The sequence below is a fragment of the Chrysemys picta genome, chromosome 3 (assembly GCF_011386835.1).
Source record: "Chrysemys picta bellii isolate R12L10 chromosome 3, ASM1138683v2, whole genome shotgun sequence".
NCBI classification, from domain to species: Eukaryota; Metazoa; Chordata; order Testudines; family Emydidae; genus Chrysemys; species Chrysemys picta.
In genome coordinates, this window is record NC_088793.1 from 204,750,375 (window position 1) to 204,769,074 (window position 18,700).

General features: G+C 45.3%; 1 protein-coding gene across 4 annotated transcripts in view; it reads left to right on the forward strand.

Moving 5' to 3' along the window:
* Nucleotides 1-8,626, forward strand: part of KIZ (kizuna centrosomal protein) — a 90,967-nt gene extending 82,341 nt beyond the window's left edge. For all 4 annotated transcript variants that reach the window (XR_010599990.1, XM_065589838.1, XM_065589837.1 and 1 more), the window contains 2 exons: nucleotides 4,053-4,093; nucleotides 8,320-8,626. Coding sequence is in view for 3 of the 4 variants with exons in the window: in XM_065589837.1 (XP_065445909.1) it covers nucleotides 4,053-4,093; nucleotides 8,320-8,423 (145 nt within the window). In the remaining variant the exon portion in view is untranslated. The remainder of the gene's footprint in view (nucleotides 1-4,052; nucleotides 4,094-8,319) is intronic.
* The last annotated feature ends 10,074 nt before the right edge of the window (nucleotides 8,627-18,700 follow it).

Sequence of the window (18,700 nt, forward strand, 5' to 3'; positions counted from 1 at the left end):
AACTTCACCCCAAGTCATTGTTGGGAAGAAATTCTATACCTGCTATCTCTCACTCGGAGGGTTACTAAGAACTGCCTTGTGAAAAAGAAACAATTCTATTTGTCTACCGCATGGTATTGTGTCTCAACAATGCTTTTGCAAGATAGATTCACACAGGCTTCAAGCTCTTTTACAAGATTAGCCAATCTACTTCCAGGCATATTTTTATGGAATATCAATGTTTCTATAACTAGGTCCTTTTCAGCTTTGTTTGTTTTTCTGATGGAAGATCTTTTTGTTTTCACTTAACATACAGTATAAGGGTTCAACAAGTTCTCTGCCAGAGATTGTATCCAGCACAGAAATAAAAGAAAGTTTTCTGTTTTTCACTGAAACTTCTTTGACTTGATTCACTCTATTAGTATGTACCAAGGGGAATCTAGACCACCTCTCTCGAAATTTTCTTTATGGGGACAAATATTCTTCTTTAGGCACTTTTCACTTCCTTTTTGTTTCCAGAGCATCTTCCATATAGGCCCTTGTCTTATCAGATTAAATAGGCATCAAAATAGGAGATTTGGTCTAGAGAAAAATAGATGAGGAAATTGGCATTTGGAACTTAAACTGCTTTTTGATAGAACCTTGACATCTTTGGTTCCATGCTGGGATGCATTTTAGAGAAATTGAAGCATGTAGAGAGATACGAGTCTATAAATTTGCCTCAACTTATCTCCTTTATATAGACTCTTACAGTTCTTCCCTAGCAGTTTTGGATGATAATGATGATGATATGCTTCCTGTGTGGATGATGACTGTCATAATTGTATTTGCTGATTCAGAATATAAACCTTCTGGAATACAGAGAGCTTTTGTATCTTTTATCTGCATTGGCTAACATTTAATTTCAGGAGGCTGTTTAGGAAATGAGGCTTGTCACATTTTCTTTTTGCAACTCTGAATTCAGAACAGTCAGTAGTTTTCCACTGTCCATTCCTCTGGTCTCCCATTTCCATTTGCTAACGATACCCCAGCCTTTTTTACATGCCAGTGTTTTCAGAAAAGACTTTCCAAATTTGTCCCAGCATTCTACCAAGCCTCTTCTGATGCCCTTTTCAGTGGCTGTGTCCCTTGCTGTCCATCCTCTGGTCTACCAGATCAAGGCCAAGATCCTGGTTTGCTGCTGCTGCTCTGTGCCATATTGCTAGTGGGTTCTGGTCCTAATGTCAGTGCAATCAGCCATGGGAGAATCATCTCAGTGGGGAGAGATCCTTGGGTGCTCCGACACTACTCCTCTCTCTTCTGCCACCGTATAAGGGGGCCAAGGTCCTGCGATTGTGGCATCCCTATAGCCCTGATCATCCCTGGCTACCCTATCCAGGGGCGGCTCTAGCTTTTTTGCCACCCCAAGCACAGCAGGCAGGGCTGCCTTTGGCGGCATGCCTGCAGGAGGTCCCTGGTCCCACGGATTCGGTGGCATGCCTGCGGGAGGTCCGCCAGTCCTGCGGCTTTGGCGTACCCGCCGCCGAATTGCCACTGAATCCACGGGACTGGCGGACCTCCCGCAGGCAAGCAGCCAAAGGCTGCCTGACTGCCGCCATCGCAGGGACCCGCGGGTTGCCGCCCCGGGCACGCGCTTGGAGCGCTGGTGCCTGGAGCTGCTGCTGACCCTATCGTCCCCTTGAGGCCATTGACAGCCAGCATAACATAGTGCTGGCTTCATGCTGCTTTAAGTTCTGCAAGGGGACCACTGAAACCCAGCTAGCTTAGAATTAGGAGAAAGTAAAGGCCAATTTTCCATCCACACTACCAAGCTGTGCAGTGTGATCGTCAGGCATACTCAAGAATCTGGGTCCAGATGATCAGTTCTGTCTTGTATTTATTTGGGGCTGGGCCAGGCAAAAAAAAAAAAAGGCCGGGCACAGAGAGCCATCCTGAACACTCTACCCTGGTGTAATAAGAATCAACCCTCTCTCATTGATAATGGAAGATGAAGAAGCAGACTGAGTATAAACAGCAGCTATCAACTGATGATTTTGCTTCGCTGAAATACATGAAAGATGAAATGGTTCTTGCACAGTCCGTCCCAGAAGTCACCTCACTCGGCAACAGGTGGCAACTGATTCTGTCCCAGGAAAAAATGATGCTGCAACCAGAACAGCATCTCCTGAAATCCATTTCTGTGGCCTGGATCTGTAAGGTGCTGGGTGCCTCCTGAACTATACTGAGGACTGTCAACTCCTACACTAAATGGGAGCTGAGGGTGGTTGGCACCTTGCAGGACTAAACCCTTAGCCCCAGATTTAGCAAGCTGCCCCTTTTCAGCAACATGTGCAGACCCCTTCTTGAGCATGTGCTTAAAGTTAGGCACATCCTTTAAGTTCATTGCTAAATGAATAGGGATGGCCATCAGCATAAGTGCTTTGTTAAACTGGCGCTGAGGTTGTAAAGCTGAATGTCTAATGAACCTCACCTTGAGGGCAATATGTTATACTGGTTGCTTTGTGTGTGTGTGTGTGTGTGTGTGTGTGTGTGTGTAAAAGAGTTTTTTAAATTCATGACTAAGGGTCTCGGATGGATTTCGTTTGAATGGTATAAAATGTAAGATTAATGCTGTAAGATTAATAAATTAAAATAATTTGCTTCAACAAGATGTATCGACTGTTTGGTAACTAAACAGTTCTTTTTAATTTGTAATATACAACATATATGAATGTAAACTCTTCAGTTTAATATTTTGGTTGAACTTTAACTGAGACATTTTTAGTAAGGACAGCTAGTATATTATAGACCTTCTAGGATTTTTGCCCAAGTTAAACAGAAATATAAAATAACCTATTACACAACACAACATATTTCTTTTACGTAAAGGGGTAAAACATGTTATAGTTGTAGTGTAATGAAACTCCCCTCTTGCTCTTCAGTTAAGTTTATCTTCTCAGTTGTTCATTAGTAGATCGTAGTAAATGTAGCCCTTGTTCTTGAGCCCTTACTCACCAGTGGGATTACTTGCTTGAGTGAGAATTTGCAGTGTCAGCCTCTGTAATTAGAGAAACGTATAAAATAGTACTCAGAGATTATTTGTACAAATGTTTTGACATTTAGGATCTTTCACTGACTTTCCTGTGATAGTTATTAGAATATTTCTTTTAAACCCTTGGCTTTAAATCATTATCTTTAGGATCTCTTTTTTCTTTAATGGAATACTACAGGTGTATAAAATCTCAACATAATTGATTTAAGAATAAGTCCTGTTTTAACTGCTGTGAAGGTTTCAAATTGACATTTGTTTATTTTTCAACAGTTTGAACAGCCATATCACAAATATCTCCTATTCAGTCTTCCTTATGAAAATCAACTGAAGCTTTATTTTTTAGTGCTTATCACAGGATTGTTAATATAACAGTTAATTCTCCTACATCATTGCCCCCATGTGATTATTTCACAGCACCAACACAATACACATGCTGCACACAAAAGATCAAAATGATTCCAGCTTGTTTGAGAGATTGAAAAGGGTTTGTGATGCTCTAGACACAAGATCAGTCATTTAACAGAACAGAATTGCAACTGCATATGCATCAAGGTAGATCAAAGGCGGCCGAAAGGCTGCACATTTACATAGGAACATGGGTGATGCTATGGGAACCCAGTAGCTAAGTTCTAAGAACAGTTTTGGCAACAAGGGAAATAAGGAAATTTGTTTTTGTTTGTGTCTTTCTTTTTTTCTTTCCCGTCATGTATTTTAAAAGGTGTAAAGATTTCATGCGCAGCAAGAACATTCAGGGCCAGATCCTCAGCTGGGTAAATCAGCATTGATTTCAATGGAGCTATTCTGCTTTACTCCAGTTGAGGATCTAGCCCTGAATGTCATTGCTGTGCATTAAACGTTACCATCCTGTGTTCTAAAATGCCTTGAACACCTTCTTTTTGTTTTTTATCCAAAAAATAGAGATGCAGTTCTAGAACTTAGTACATTTACTATCTTAACTTGGGAAGAAGCATTAGCTTGACTCCTAAACTTTTAATATTGTTTTACCATCTTCTGAATATGTAAATATCACTTTGTTTTGCAGGAACACAAGCAAAAGGAGAATAACCACTATAAAATCCAAAGGTGAGAAACAAATATTATTCTATTTAGCAATGTCTTTCTCAATGTAATGTATATTGTATATGCAAGCCAAAGTAATGAGTCTGCACCATGGACAAGAGGGGGCATGATAAAACTATATAAAATTATCAATAATATTGAGAAAGTAGATCAGGAGCTTCTGTCCACCCTATCTCATAACAGAGGAACCAGAAGAGATTCAATGAAAGTGAAAGGTGGCAAATTCAAAACCAGTAAAAAGAAATAATTTTAAACATAATGCATAATTAAGCTGTGGAACTCTCCGCCACAGGATGTGGCTGAGGCCAAAACCTTGACAAGATTTAGAAAGGACTGGACATTTATATGGATAACAAGAATGTCCTGAGTTATAAAAGTTAATCCTAACAAATTTTAAAGGAGTATTAAACCTCATGCATCAGGGTGTATGTCAATCACTAACGATTAGGGATTAGGAGGAGATGTAATGTAAAGGGCAGATCACCCCATATCTGCCTAATGAGAGTTTTCTTGCATCTTTCTATGAAGCATCTAGTGCTGGTCATTATCAGACACAGTGTATTGGGCTAGATAGACCACAGATCTGATCTATATGGCAATTCCTCTGTCCCTCATCAGTTGCAATACTCTGGCTGCATAACAGGGAGCTATCACTTCAGCTTAAGAGTACAGCTATGCGGTGTGCACCACTTAGGGGCCCACTCCACTCACCTTGAGCATCAGATTTAAGCGAGTGTCTCTTAACTTTCAGAGTGCTGGACAACTTCTTGCTCCTGCTTAATGTCCCTTCTCTCATCTCTACCAACATTCCACTTGCTCCCCTCTTGCCTTGTGGCTCCCTTTACATTCTTCTCCCACTCTCCTATTTGTGCCTTCTTCCATGAGCAGTCTTCCCTCCACGTGTGTGCCATTCGACCACCCTATTCCTTCCAGGCCCTCTGTGTAATACCATTTTTCTCTGGAGCCTTTCAGTCACAATCCACCAAGCATAGCCTTGTAAAGAGTGAAAATCACCCATGAATGTACCAAAAACAAAAAATGTACGTAAGCTCCCAAGAGACACCGCAAATTAATCTAGTCAACTGATTTGTTCTTTACAGGCAAAGTTAGCCTGCTTTCCTTGCATCTACTGATGTTTCCCCAATACACCCACCTCCATCTGTTGTCTTTTTTTGTTGTGCTTTTGATCTAATTCATATCATAAGCCTCTTGCAATCGGAGCCTTGGCAATTGACAAAAAGGATCTGAAGACATTAACTCTTAAGAAACTATAGAAATAAAAAGGATCTTTATGGCTCTTGGTCCATAGAAGTTTTGTAGGACCCTGGGACTGTGCAACCTCAGAGACGAAATGCAGTTCTAGGGGGAATGTTCCTTGTTTTGTGCATATGAAACACGCCATTAGTCGTCCTGGATGTATGTGCGCAATGGTGCATTTTTGCATGTGCAAGTGAGCTTCCTTTTTATAGACCGATTGCACAATGAATGCCTTATTCTCCTCTGCCGTTGGTTTACACCAACATAATTCCGTTGCCTTTGGTTGAGTTACCCAAATTTGCCCTGCTGGAAATGAAAGGAGTTTTGGGACCTGAGTGTTTTGTGTCTAGAGTCCACCTTTACTGGCCCTCTAGTCCCTAACCACAGAGGCTGTATTTTGGAGTGGGCAGTCTGTGCTGTAACAGGGGATGCTGTTGACGACTCTTGTTCTGAAGTGTGCTGAAGGCTCCCATCCCCGTGCTAGGCTGGTGACTCCCCCGCAGTGGAGCGGAAAGGCCGCGAGTGCCAGATTGTGGCGTTTAGGCTAGGGAAGCTGGGTGATTTGCCCCTATTGTAGCATCCCCAGTTGAAGAGGTGAAGCTTCGGAGCCCTCACCCGCTGGAAGGGACTAGCCTGCAGGAATTGTGGGCGGCAGATGGTTTGTATTTTTAGTTATTGCCCAAAGCACTATGAGCTCTGAGGCCTTTTTAATGGAATGAATGAGTTAAAATAAAAGTATGCGGAGGCCACTTTCCTCTGCACTGCTGCCGTATCCCTGCTCCCATTGCCCCGGGCAGTATAGTATGGCTGCTGTGCGGGCTACTGATAGCAAGCACCCGCCACCAGAAGCCCATCTGGAGTGGAGGATTGCACGAGGCAGAGGGTCAAGCTGCAGTAGTTACTGCCCACTCGGGCTGTGCTAGCTTCTGCCACTTTCCCCCACAAGTCTGGAGGGGGAAGAACCTGGTGGATCCTGGCTGAACCCCCATGGGGCTCCTGCAGAGGGGCTTCCATGCAACTGGGAAGAGGAGGAGCAGTGTGCCCTGGAGGTAGCAGTCTCATTTCTATGCTTCTCCCCCACCACCACCCCTCAGCTGGGTTCTGCTGCTGTAGGCCGTCCCCTATGCTTGCAGTAGCAGAGAGGAACTTTTAACCCTATATTAAGACATTGCCAAAGTCAGTCGGGTCAGAATTTGCCCCATCGTCTCCTCCTAGCTTTTTGTAAAGTCCATATCACTTTCCTGTGTATCGTTTTAAAAACCAAATGCTTCAATGCTCTTTTCCTATTAAAAATATTCACAGCAGCAGCCAGCCCTGCATTCATGAGCAACCCTCCTATAACATGCAAATGTTAGGGGGGAAAGGTTATTACATGGCATTCGTTATTGCGAAAGATAATGAGTTCAAATTATTAAACAGCTTGAACCAAATCTTTGTCAGCGTTTCTCCTTCAAGTGCACTGTATTTCTCTCCCCGCCCCCCCATTTTTAAACTTGCAGTAATGCTCATACTTTTCTCCTTCACTCTGAAATGAGTGAATTTCATGCCAGGGGACGCTTCAGAATTAAAATGCTCCTCTCGCTATTATTTGGCATACATTTCTCGCTACTCTTGCTAATTCCCCAAATCATCTGTGTTTAAATTGTTTCTCCGGTACATTCCTATTTGAGCCTGCGGGAAAGTTGTGATACTTTATTTGTGACATCAGTGCCATTTCCATGCCAGCTCTGTGATGTCATTGTGATTGTGACTTCACTTCAGGGTCGAGTAGATAGAGAAAGTGGAGTATAACAGACAATGCTCCTATTCAGTCAGACAACAGATGTCAAGTAAATTGCTTTGAGTGGAAATGTTTTATCAAACTACCTTGAGAAACAATGAAGTGGGACTTTCTAAATCAGCGTGCAGTATTTGTGCACAACAATCCAATTAACAAATAACAAGCCTTGTAAGCTACACAGTGTGTTGGAAATTCATACCTAAGAGTATAATAATACCAATTATACCTATACAATGAGCCTAATACAGTGATGGGTTCTCAATTAGCTGTTACCACCCAAGAAGATGATCTTGGCGTCACCATGGATAGTTCTCTGAAAACTTCCGCTCAATACCCAGCAGCGGTCAAAAAGTCTGATGGTATGTTAGGAAAGGGATAGAAAATATGACAGAAAATATCATCATGACACTATGTAAATCCATGGTACGCCCAAAGCTTGACTACTGCGTGCAGGTCTGGTTGCCCCATCTCAAAAAGGATACAGTGGAACTGGAAAAGGTTCTGAGAAGGATAACAAAGATGAATGATCAAGAGTCTGAAACAGCTTCCATATGAGGAGAGACTGAAATGATTAGGGCTGGTCAACTTAGAAAAGAGACAGCCAAGGGGGGGATACAATACAGATCAAGATAAAATCGTGAATGGTGTGGAGAAAGTGAATAGGAAAGTGTTATTTACCCTTTCACACAATACAAAAACCAGGGGTCAGCCAATGAAATGAATAGGCAGCAGGTTTAATACAAACAAGAGGAAGGACTTGGTCACACAACACGCAACTGACTGTGGAACTTATTGCCATGGGATGTTGTGGTGCCAAAAGTATAACCGAGTTCAAACAAGAATTAGATAAGTTCATGGAGGATAAGTCCATCAGTGGCTATTAGCCAAGATGGCCAGGGATAATCCCCTGCTCGGGGTGACCCGAGACCTCAGACGACTAGAATCTGGGAGTGGATCACTCCAAAATTACCCTGTTCTGTGCACTCTCCCTCATGGGCTGGTACAGGCCAATGTCACAGACCGGATACTGGGCTAGATGGACTATAGTCTGATCCAGTATGAAAGCTCTTACATTCTTATGAGTTACATAGTGTTTCCAAAAAGCTGTCGTCTGTCCTAATTCTAATCTGATGCATGAAAGCTCTCTACAGTGTGTGGGTATGTATAATTGCTTTGATTTTTTTTCTCCTAGCTTTCTGGGGTGAGTCTGATGACAGCAACTCAGAAATTGAAGCTGCTTTGCGGCCACAAACCCATGATACATATGCAGATGAATTTGATGACTTCTATGACTGACGTATTTAACACGTGCTTAGGCGGGAAAATGTAAGCTGTATTCTCTTGCAGAAACTGCAGTTTTATTCTGTGTGTTTGGGTCCATATTTCTGTAATGTATCTAATATCTTGTTTGTTTCGCCATATAAATGTTGAACAAATAATGTTCAATGGCTCTCTTTGCTTGCATACGTGTGTTTTTATTAAACATATATTTTAAGAAATATTTTGAATTCAGACAGATTTCTTTAAAATTGTCCATACTTTTTAAACAAAAATCAGCTGATGAGAATGTGTGTGTTAGTGGTTGGCTATTCCCCACGGATAGAAGGAAAGTGATGGTATCTCCTTAACTATCCATGTGCTATTAGCGTCAGACTCAGTTCTAGTCCCTATTGGTTATTATTATTCCAGATGTTTTGGACCTTTTTTGAGGTAACATTTTTTGTGGGGGTTGGGAGTTGGATCAGTCCATATTATGTCACATCTCTTCCTCTGACTATGGGTCAGAGCCAGTCCACTGTCAGCACCTCTCCCAGCCCGCATCCATGATCTCCCTGCTGGCCCTCGGTGCTCGGCACATGCAAATACATATAGTAAGAGATGAGCCCCTTGTTAAAAACAATATTCACGAGAGTTTGACACACACTAGGGGGGTGGGAGGACAATGGGCCCGGTAAAATAAAAACGAATGTGAGGTTACTCACGCTAATTACAAAATGGACGGATTCTGTACTGGCTGTGGATTTTTAAAACCTGTTTATAAGCTACTTGTTTTAAAAGGCAAGTAGAGATTGCCGGAGAAGTTAGATGGAGGGGAGCGGAAAGGAAGTGGCAGAGAATAAATACGTAGGAAAGAGAGAGGGTGGAGTGGAGGGGTAGAGTGGTGGGCTGGGACAGGTACAGGAAAGAGGAGGGGGAGGGTGGAGATAAAGATTGGTTTGAAGACTGCAGGCAGCATGGTGAGGTAAGAGGGAATGTATGATCTTGGTAAGAAACATGTTCAATACAGCAGTAAAATCACCCAATGGAGGAGAATGGGACCCTGTGGTTAGTGGAGGGGGACTGGGACGGAGCAGGCGGATGGGGGCTGTCATCACCTACCTCCCCTTGTGTGAAAAGAGTCTGTAGTGAGGAGGCTAGCGGCAGAGCTCCCTGAAACCCCGAGTGTCCTGGAGATGTGAGGCAGTGTGCTGAGTGGAAAGGCTAATCAGCCCTTGGAGCAGATCCTGATACCCTGCTCCTGGCCACGTTCCGCTGCAGCAGCTGCCTTTCTTCCAAAAACTGATCTCCGCCTGAGAGAGAGTTGGAGGATGGGGCGATTTCCATCAAAGATGGCGAGCTGGGCGTGGTCTGCCCATCTCTGCTGTCTCAGACCTTGGCCTCTCATCATGTCCCCAGTTGCTTTGTGTATATGTTAAAAAAGGATGTGGGGGGAGGATTTGATCCTTGAGACTCCACATGTGAGTGCTCTGGAGCTGAAGAACTGGCAGCTGTTTCAGAGCTTTCCTTTCAACCTCTGCTATGTCCCTGAGGTGAGACAATAGTCAATGGTATAGTGTGCCACAGACAGATCCAGGAGGATCAGTATGGGTGTTCTCCCCTTGGCTTTGAACCGAGAGAGATCACCCATTTCAGGAACCTCTGTGGCCCTTATACCCACACAATCCGAGCACCTCTGAATCTCTATTTATCCTTACAACGCTGCTGTGAGGTGCGGCAGTGCTGTTATCCCATTTTACGGATGGGTACTACCGAAGCACAGAGAGACGGACCAACTTGTGCACCAGCTGGCCAGTGTGGCCGCTGTTGGTGCACACTCAGTTTCCTGGTGCATGTTAAAGTGCCACGTAGACAAGCCCTGAACGTCTTCTCCACGCAGGTAGTTTGTGGTGGAGAGCAGGGAACTGAATGTGGACGTCCCCAGTCCCAGCCTCATGGGCTGACCGCTAGAATATCAACACTATCCTTCCCGGCCCAGGCCTGAACCCTGACTAGGATACCAGGGGTGGATAGCTGTGCTTGGAGTGGATACTACTTTGCTAGTTTCTATCAGGTGCAAAAATGGGAATCTTGGCAGTGTTGGCAAGACCCCTGGGTCCCAGGGGCGTGCAGAAGCAGGGGCACGCTCCCTCCCCCCCCAAATCTCTGTGGGCCCCTGCAGCCCAGGGAAGGAGAAAGCAGCAGGGTGGCTGGCTGCCCGCTGAGTTCCTCCTCCCCTCACCCCTACAGCTGCCGCTGGAGTCCCAGCACTGCTGCCTGCTTTGCAGACACCCGCTGAGGTGAGTCGGGGGGTGGTGGCGGAGGCAACGCCTGGGACTCCAGTAGCAGGGAAGGAGAAGCAGCAGCTGTAGGGGTGAGGGGAGGAGGAGCTCAACCGGCAGCCAGCCGACCTGCTGCTTCCTCTCTCCCTGGACTGCAGGGACACCCAGTGCCGCTGCCAGGGGGAGCCGCTGCTGAGCAAGCTGGGGCGGGAGGGGGTAGTCACGGGAACCTTTCATTTGTGAGCCAAGGGGAAAATATTAGCAAACGAGAGAGAACGTCGATGGTGATGCCCTGCTTGGTGGCGACATGGGTGCTGGGGGTGCAGCAGCACCCCCTGGCTTGAGGTGGTTTCCCCCCACTATACAAATTGTTCCAGCACCACTGGGTGTAAAGTTGAGGGCAGTTTCCCTTGTGACCCACGGTAGCTCTGTGGGTGGGGCCCACCTTAATTTCCCTTGACTGGGAGGAGGTAGGTTTGCTTTAACAGTCCAGGACAAGGACACTAACCCACACTAATAAAAGACCATGTTCCCATTTTAAGGCAGCTTCAGGACAGAAGGAATTAGCACAGGCCGTTCATAAGCTCCTCCCTCTGGACCCTGGGCCAGAGCTCCCAATTTAAAGGCTATAACACCAGGTCTCTGAGTCTGATTAGGCTGGTCTCCTAGAGCTTGAGAGAAGCCACCACCCACTGCACCCTGTGTGGCTTCCACTCCCCTCTGTCTTGCTCATCGTCCTCTTCCTGTTTCTATAGCCCAGCCCTGTCTCCTCGTTTATACCGCAGGCTGGCCCAGTGGCCCCTAAAGTACACTCCTGTGATGGAGATGGCCATTTCCTGCAATATCCTTGAAAGACCTTATTTAATTAAGTTTTTAAGTATTTGGGGGCTCCATTGTATGATTGGCTGGTTTATGTATTATTGTGGGACAGGATTGTAGGTCCCCGCTGGAGACCCCTGATCAAGTCATCTCTTACCTTTCTCTTTGATACTCTATATAGAGCATTCTGCTTTAGTGGCTCACTATGAGGGAGGTTTTTCCAGACCTCGAATCATTCTTGGAGCTCTTTTCAGAGCTCTTTCTAATTTGTCAGCATCCTTTTTGACATGTGGACGTGCGATGTGTTGAGCACCTGCAAGCCCCCTTTAAGTCTATGGGAACTGCAGATGCTCGTCACTTTTCCAGATCTGGTCCAACCCCCCCAGACATCCTGACTCTCAGAGATTGTACCTTAAGCAGAGCCCTTTCTTCACCAGAGAGGACAGGCAGGGTGTGGTTAAAAGCCCATTTCAAACAAGACAATTTCTGTTTCTTGTGGTTACAAATACAATCAGCGTTTCTCCTTCCTCTGGACAAACAGTCTGGTTTTCTTTCTTGATTTTTTGTTCTGTGTTTGCCAAGAAAACCGTATCCTAGAAATAGTGTTTAGTGACTGAATCAAGCCTCTCTTATTCGGGAAAGTTACAGTCCATACAGCACGTTTCTGGGACTATATTACCTAGAACTTGCTTTTGCAAATTCTTGTGGCAGTCCTGAATGCAAAAAGAACATTTTTTTCCTGATGATTTTACATATTTTAGCATTAAAAGAGTAAAGAGCAAAATGTGTTTAAAAAGCATTCTCAATGTGCGTGCGTATGCGTTGCAGGGCAGCCTGTCTGTTTGATCTTTACCTTATTCTGAGACACATCAAGAAGAAGAAATGCATATGTACATTTCTAATAGAGCAAATTTCTAAATGTAATGGCATTTCATTGTGGCAACCCCCTGAATTTCAGTTTCCACTTGCTTTGTAAAATTCATGCTGCCGTAGCTATGTGGACATCCCAGTAATTGGATGACTCCAGAAGCTTCATGCATTTTTAATTTTCTTCTTGAATTCCTTTTATCTGAAACTGTTAATTAAACCTGAGATTTTTCTAAGAAAGAAACCAAAGGATAAATTAAAGAAAATCTGTACATAAATATGTCTACTGAAAAGCAGTTCTGCATATTTGAATTTACTAGCTTCCAGTAGCCCACTTGTTGTTGTTTAGGGTCAGTCCACTTAAAAACAATCAAAGAAAAAATTCCTCGTGCTTTGACTTGAATAGTACAAAACAGCTTTGGTCAAAAATCTGCCATAAAAGGTCTTGGGCAAAGAGTGAAAAATATTTACAATATTCTTCTGAAAAAAGCAGGTTGACTTTTCAAAAGAAACTCAGACCTTATATAGAGTACGATGTAAAGTGTGACGTTAGCACATGTTGGCTAACACATGCTAACTAACATGTTTGAAAAGTTTAATGTAGACAAAGGACACTGCCTTTAAAATGCACTAAACAGGTTGAGTCACCCCCTCCACACCCACACCCAGGGTTTGAGTTTGATTTGACCCATTTAGCCTGTATATGTATTAATAGCCTTGGGGCCAATCTTCAACTGGTGTAAATAATCATGGCTCCATTGATTACCCTAGGCTTTTAAAGAGTGTTACAATGGGCTAACATGGGCTAACATCACATCTGTAAATCTGACTCCAGCCAGATTCTTAGGGTGTGAGTCTGAACTGGCAGCGGTGCGGTGAGGTTAGCTCAATGTCCGTTTGCCAGCGCTTGGCATTGTATCACAAGTCTTGCAATATTTGGTGGTTTTTTGTTAAAGCCCCAGCTCCTGAAATCAAGATTCACAGCAACTTAGCTTGTAATCTCTTTGGGGCGGAGACTTGTTTGTACAGCACCTAGTGGAACAGGGTCTTTGTCCGTGATTACGGTAATGCAAACAATAATAAAATCAGAAGAATCTCCGCCTCCATTTAAATAAACAAAAAGTTTCTAGTCCCCAGAGTGCAGCCGAAAGGCTCAGAAACTAGAAGGCAAAAAAGAATCCTACATTTATTATTTGGCTTACAAATCATGGCTTTTTTTAATCTCATAAATTAATGATGTTTTTAGAGCCTGATGCATGATTTTTGAAGGTCTACAGCTGGCAAGGGTGCAATGTTTCATTACAAATTCTTCCCTAGTTTATAGACAGGGGATGGATCACTGGATGATTCCCTGTTCTGTTCATTCCCTCTGGGGCACTTGGCATTGGCCACTTTCGGAAGACAGGACACTGGGCTGGATGGACCTTTGGTTTGACCCCGTATGGCCGTTCTTATGTTCTTATTTGAACCCTCTTTATACCAGGCCACTGATAACAGTGTTGTGAGCTGCTTGAGCCGTCTGAGAAAGGAGATAAATAAAGAATGTGCTAAAGAAACCAAGCGTGAACCAGCAAGGCACTGAGCAGTGCTAGTTAGGGAGGAGGTGTACTCAGAACTCAATCCTCCCACCGGCCTCCACAACTGGTGGTTCTTTGGAATCTCCAACACTTAAAGTTGCCTTCCCTGGTGAATTCCCCGCACCGCACCGCGACTTAGGCTGGGGATCAATAAGGACAAGGAGATGTAGTTTCCACCTCCTGGCCCCAGATTGGCTGAGTCTGGCCCAGTCCCTGCAGAAGTTGCCTCTATTTTCCAGCAGCTGGAGAGCTCTCATTAAAGAACTGCTGGAGGCTTTAAACCAGCAACCCTAAAATGCCAGGCTGGAAAGCAGATTCAAAGCTCTGCCACTTAAACCATCTATCGCGGACATGAGACTGGAAAGTCTGTGGGCTTGTCTGCAGCACGTAGGGGGAAAAACAAGGGAAAGGGTGGTGACAGAGACCCAGAGAATTATTTTAAAAACAGCCCATGGACTGTGGGACGATGAGTGGATCAAACAGCTTGAGAACTATGCAAAAGTCTCTGAATGATCAGAAGTTTCGGGGATGAAAGATCCTAACACAGCGAATGGCCATTATACAAAGGGAAACCCCTGCTCTGCCCCGTTTGGATATTAAGGATGATCCTGTATGTATCAAAGCTTGCTACCATCTTCCACCAGCAAGAAGTCTACTGCCAGAGGACCTGTAATTCTCACTCTCACTGCTTCTCAGGGCAGGGAATGGGCAAGACTTTATTAATATTTCCTGAGCTGAGTGCTACGTATCAGCCCATTGGCTGCAGTGGGCTTTGGCTAAGGACCCAGATGAGAAAAATGCTGACTGTAGTAATGTAAAGGAGTCTCCTGAAGTTTCTCTCCCAGATGGTGGGAGAACCTGACCATGTCTAGTCACTTGCTCTGGGAGGCTTCTGCACAGGCCCTAGTTCCTTACTTGGGGGCCTTCTTAAGTCTGTCCTTGGGAGTTCTCTGCACTCCCCGTAGGGTCAGGGTGAAGATCTCCTGGATGGGAGTTTCTGCTGTGGCTCCAGGAGTTACTCCAACAGTCTCCTGCTCGGCAATCCTGCTCCTTCCCCCACCAGCTGAAGAGCTTGTCTAAGAAGACAAGAAGGTATATGAAGTGGGTGGGGAAATGAACAAAGTACATGCTCTTGACAAACCAGGAACAGTTAACACCTGCCGAGATTTGGTTGAACACTTCATTATGAGGCTACTGAAAAAATAATGGACCTATGACAAAGTCTACCTCGTGTTTCACACCTATGCAGTGGAATCAATTAAAAAATATTACTAGAAAGAAGAAACTCCATGGTATTGCACCTGTCCAATACAAAAGAGTTGACTCCATGAACATCTCCAGTGCCACAGTGAAGAAGATGCTGTCTCATACTTGCACACAGAATGACTTCACTGCACATCTTACAGGAAAAACGCTCCAGCGTGTAAAGAATTGTCCAAGAATTGCATGGCACAATGAAACTGCTGCCTTACACTGTTCGGTGGAGTATCTTCATCGTTCCCATGAGGGGGCTGACACTAAAATTATCTTGCATGCTATCAATGTCTACTAAGCTCTGAATTTGGCACAAGACACAGATGTTCTAGTGCTCGCTGTGAGACGCTACCCAAGACTTCCACCAGATTGTTTTTGTTCCTGTTGCTGGGGAAGAAAATCACTGTCTATTCCTCCGAGATGTGTTCCTATCACACGGGCCATTAAAAGCCATCGCACTGCCAGGGTTCCATGCCTTTTCAAGGATGTGACCCTGCTGGAAAGACTGAATTCTCTTACTGGAAGGCACTTGATGCAGTCTCTGAAGACTCTCTCCTCACTCTGAAGGCACTCGGAATGGGTGAGACCATCACTGACGAGGTCATAAATGCACTGGAGGCATTCATATGCCGAGTTTACCATTTGAAGACCAACATTATGACGCTTGCAGAGCTACGCCAGTGGATGTTTTCCAAAAAGCAGACAAATGGAGAAAAACAGCCACTGTCAAGGGGTACATTTATACCTGCTATCAAGGGGGCAAATTGTCAAACAATGGAATGGCTTTGGGAGGACGGAGCGCATTCTACCCTATCAGGCATGGATGGGTCTTGGAGGATGGACTGATCACACCAGTTATGTGTGAAATACCATGCACTTCTGAATCAATCCTCCAGCTAATCAAATGGTCGTGTGCAAAGACCAGATGCTCACCAGCCCGCAGATGTTTGGCCAGCAGCCTGCCTGGTATGGAGATGTGCAGGTGCAGCGTTGATGAGGATCAATGTGACAACGTGTCTAACAGTGACCCAGGACAGAGAAAACACTAATGGTGAATTTGATGAATAAATGTAGCAGTCCTACACATCAAGGACCACTTCCCTAGGATTAGCCAAGATCAACGTCTTTTTGAGGTAAGCAATGCATCGCTGTGGTAAAGTAAAATTTTTAAAAATGTTGATTTTTAAACCTTTTCTTGACTATATAGATCTACATCATTATTCTGGGTTTGTCATGCTTGGTGCCATAGTGTCCGTGGGAAAAAGGCCTTTTGAATGAAACCCAACTCGACCCATTTCTGATGACGCTGTGTTGTCAAAATTTCCACCAACCGGAGGCCCTGGAGGGAGAGGGAGAGGAAGATGGGAGCAAGTTCCCCCCGCCACACAGCAGAGGGTGACACCATTGAAATGCCGGGTGTGCTGATTTTTATGGCTCAAATGACACCTTCCTCACCTTTTTGTCACTACCTTGCCCACGGAATGCGATTGTATTACATTCTGCTCCATTTGAAATGTCGGGCAGGATGAGGGGGCAGTGTGGGGAAGAAGATGCAAAGAGGTTTATGCTAATTGCAGATGAGGCAGAGTGGAGGTGGCGGGGCAACAAGAAGAGGTGAATGCTGAGATCCTCACCGCGGCTCTGACCCCTTTACGCTGGGCAACAGGCCCCGAGGAACAGAAAAAGACTCTAAATCCAGTGAGGGCAGAATTTCCCCAGGGTGGGCACTGGGGAAGACAGCCTTCCATGGGCGCATGGGGGAGGGGACGCAGGGTCACACGCCTGCCCAGATTTGCTGCTTGGCTTGGACTGAGCATGCTCAGTAACATCTGCTGAAGCCTAGGGTGACCATATGTCCCGTTTGGGCTGTGACAGTCCCTTTTTTAAGCCCCATCCCGGCTAATTTGGCAAAACTGGGAGTTTGTCCCGTTTGCTCTTGCGAACTGATGAGCCTTGGGCTAGCGCCAGGCAGTGTCCCGTTTACCCATCCTAGTGAAACCGCTGCTTTCACTCTGCCCCCCGTCCCCCATCAGCAGGTGTGGGTCATCTCTGCTCACAAGCCCTGGTGTAGGGGGCATGCGTGCTGGGGCCAGAGCGTCTTGCACTGCAGAGAACGCAGGCAGTGCTTTGGCCCATAGACCGGCTTTGTACTATGGACAGAGCTGTGTAAATTACACGGGGGGCCGCTGAGCAGTTATACTGACCTGCCCGCCTCTCGTGGCGGCACGTCTCAGCTAAGGAGCGTCCTTACTTCAGTGCTACAGCGGCACAGTTGCATCAGAGCAGCTGCGCTGATGCCCTGAATCTCCATAGCACGTCACCCAGCTGTTATTGTATTACCAGTAAAAGCAACACCCTTGTTTTCCCCGGGGTTACATCCTAGGGGAAGAACAATCAGAAAGGAGACTGGAAAGGGAAAATGCCGGCACACAGTCAGATCACCAGGTGCAAGTCATTCGTCATACGCGGCACCTCGATAAGGGCTTTCATTTGAGGCTCTCAAAGCACTTCACCCACACACACGCACCAGTCAAGTATCACAGCGGCCTGGCTAGCATTCAACCAACCGTTCTCCCCACGGCTTTTGCACTGCCGTCTGCCCCTTCCTCTGCGTTATCCTGGGTCAGTTCAGGCCCTGAGAACCACCCGAGAACCCGCTCATCTAAAAACTATGTTTTAAAAGTCTATCCTGTTTATAGCCTTTTTTTTTTTAATCATGAAGGGTTTGCAGAATGTAGGCTCAATTGGGTAAAATAATAAGAACAGCTGATGGTATTTCAGTCTTTTTGCCCTGGGTCTCAGACAAAGGCAGAAAGGGAAGGGGTATGGAGATCAAATACCCTGTCAATCCCCACAAGGTTTAGGTTCTGTGTTGTTTTGACCCAGATTTGAGTCCGTTCTGAGTTTGTTCAATCTGATTTGCTTATTCTGAATAGAAGCCAGTGCACAATAGTGTGGTCATGGCTATGCCTGTGGATAATGCGGATGTGATTGCAAACCCCGTTTTGACAGAAACCTCTTCCAAAGCTGCTACACACATGCCTGCAAAGGAATAAACCCAATTTGAAGGGCTAGCGGCTGCCTTGGGGCAGACACAAAAGTGCCTCAGCTGGAAATTTCAGCATCATTCTGAGCACCCTTCGTGCAGCAGAAATTAATAATAGTTTAGGCTTGTTCGCAAACGTGGAGCTCGCCATATGGCTCTGGCTAGGGGCTAGGTTTGCAGATCTGCACTTCAGATACACCGGCAAAAGGCCAGTGTTTAACCAATATACAGACACAGTCCCAAAAATCGATGGGAAAAGAACATGAACAGTGCAAGGTCCAGCACTCGAACGCCAGGAAATACCACCGATAAGGTTTCCTGTGCAACTTAACTCTGTCCCCTTGTGCATACACGTTCAAACATAGGGCTGGATTCTCAGCTGGCGGAAAGCATCAGAGCTCACTAAAGTCAGTGGAGCTATTCTGATTTCCACGAGCTGAAAATCTGGTGCAAAGTCTTTAATGAGAGCCC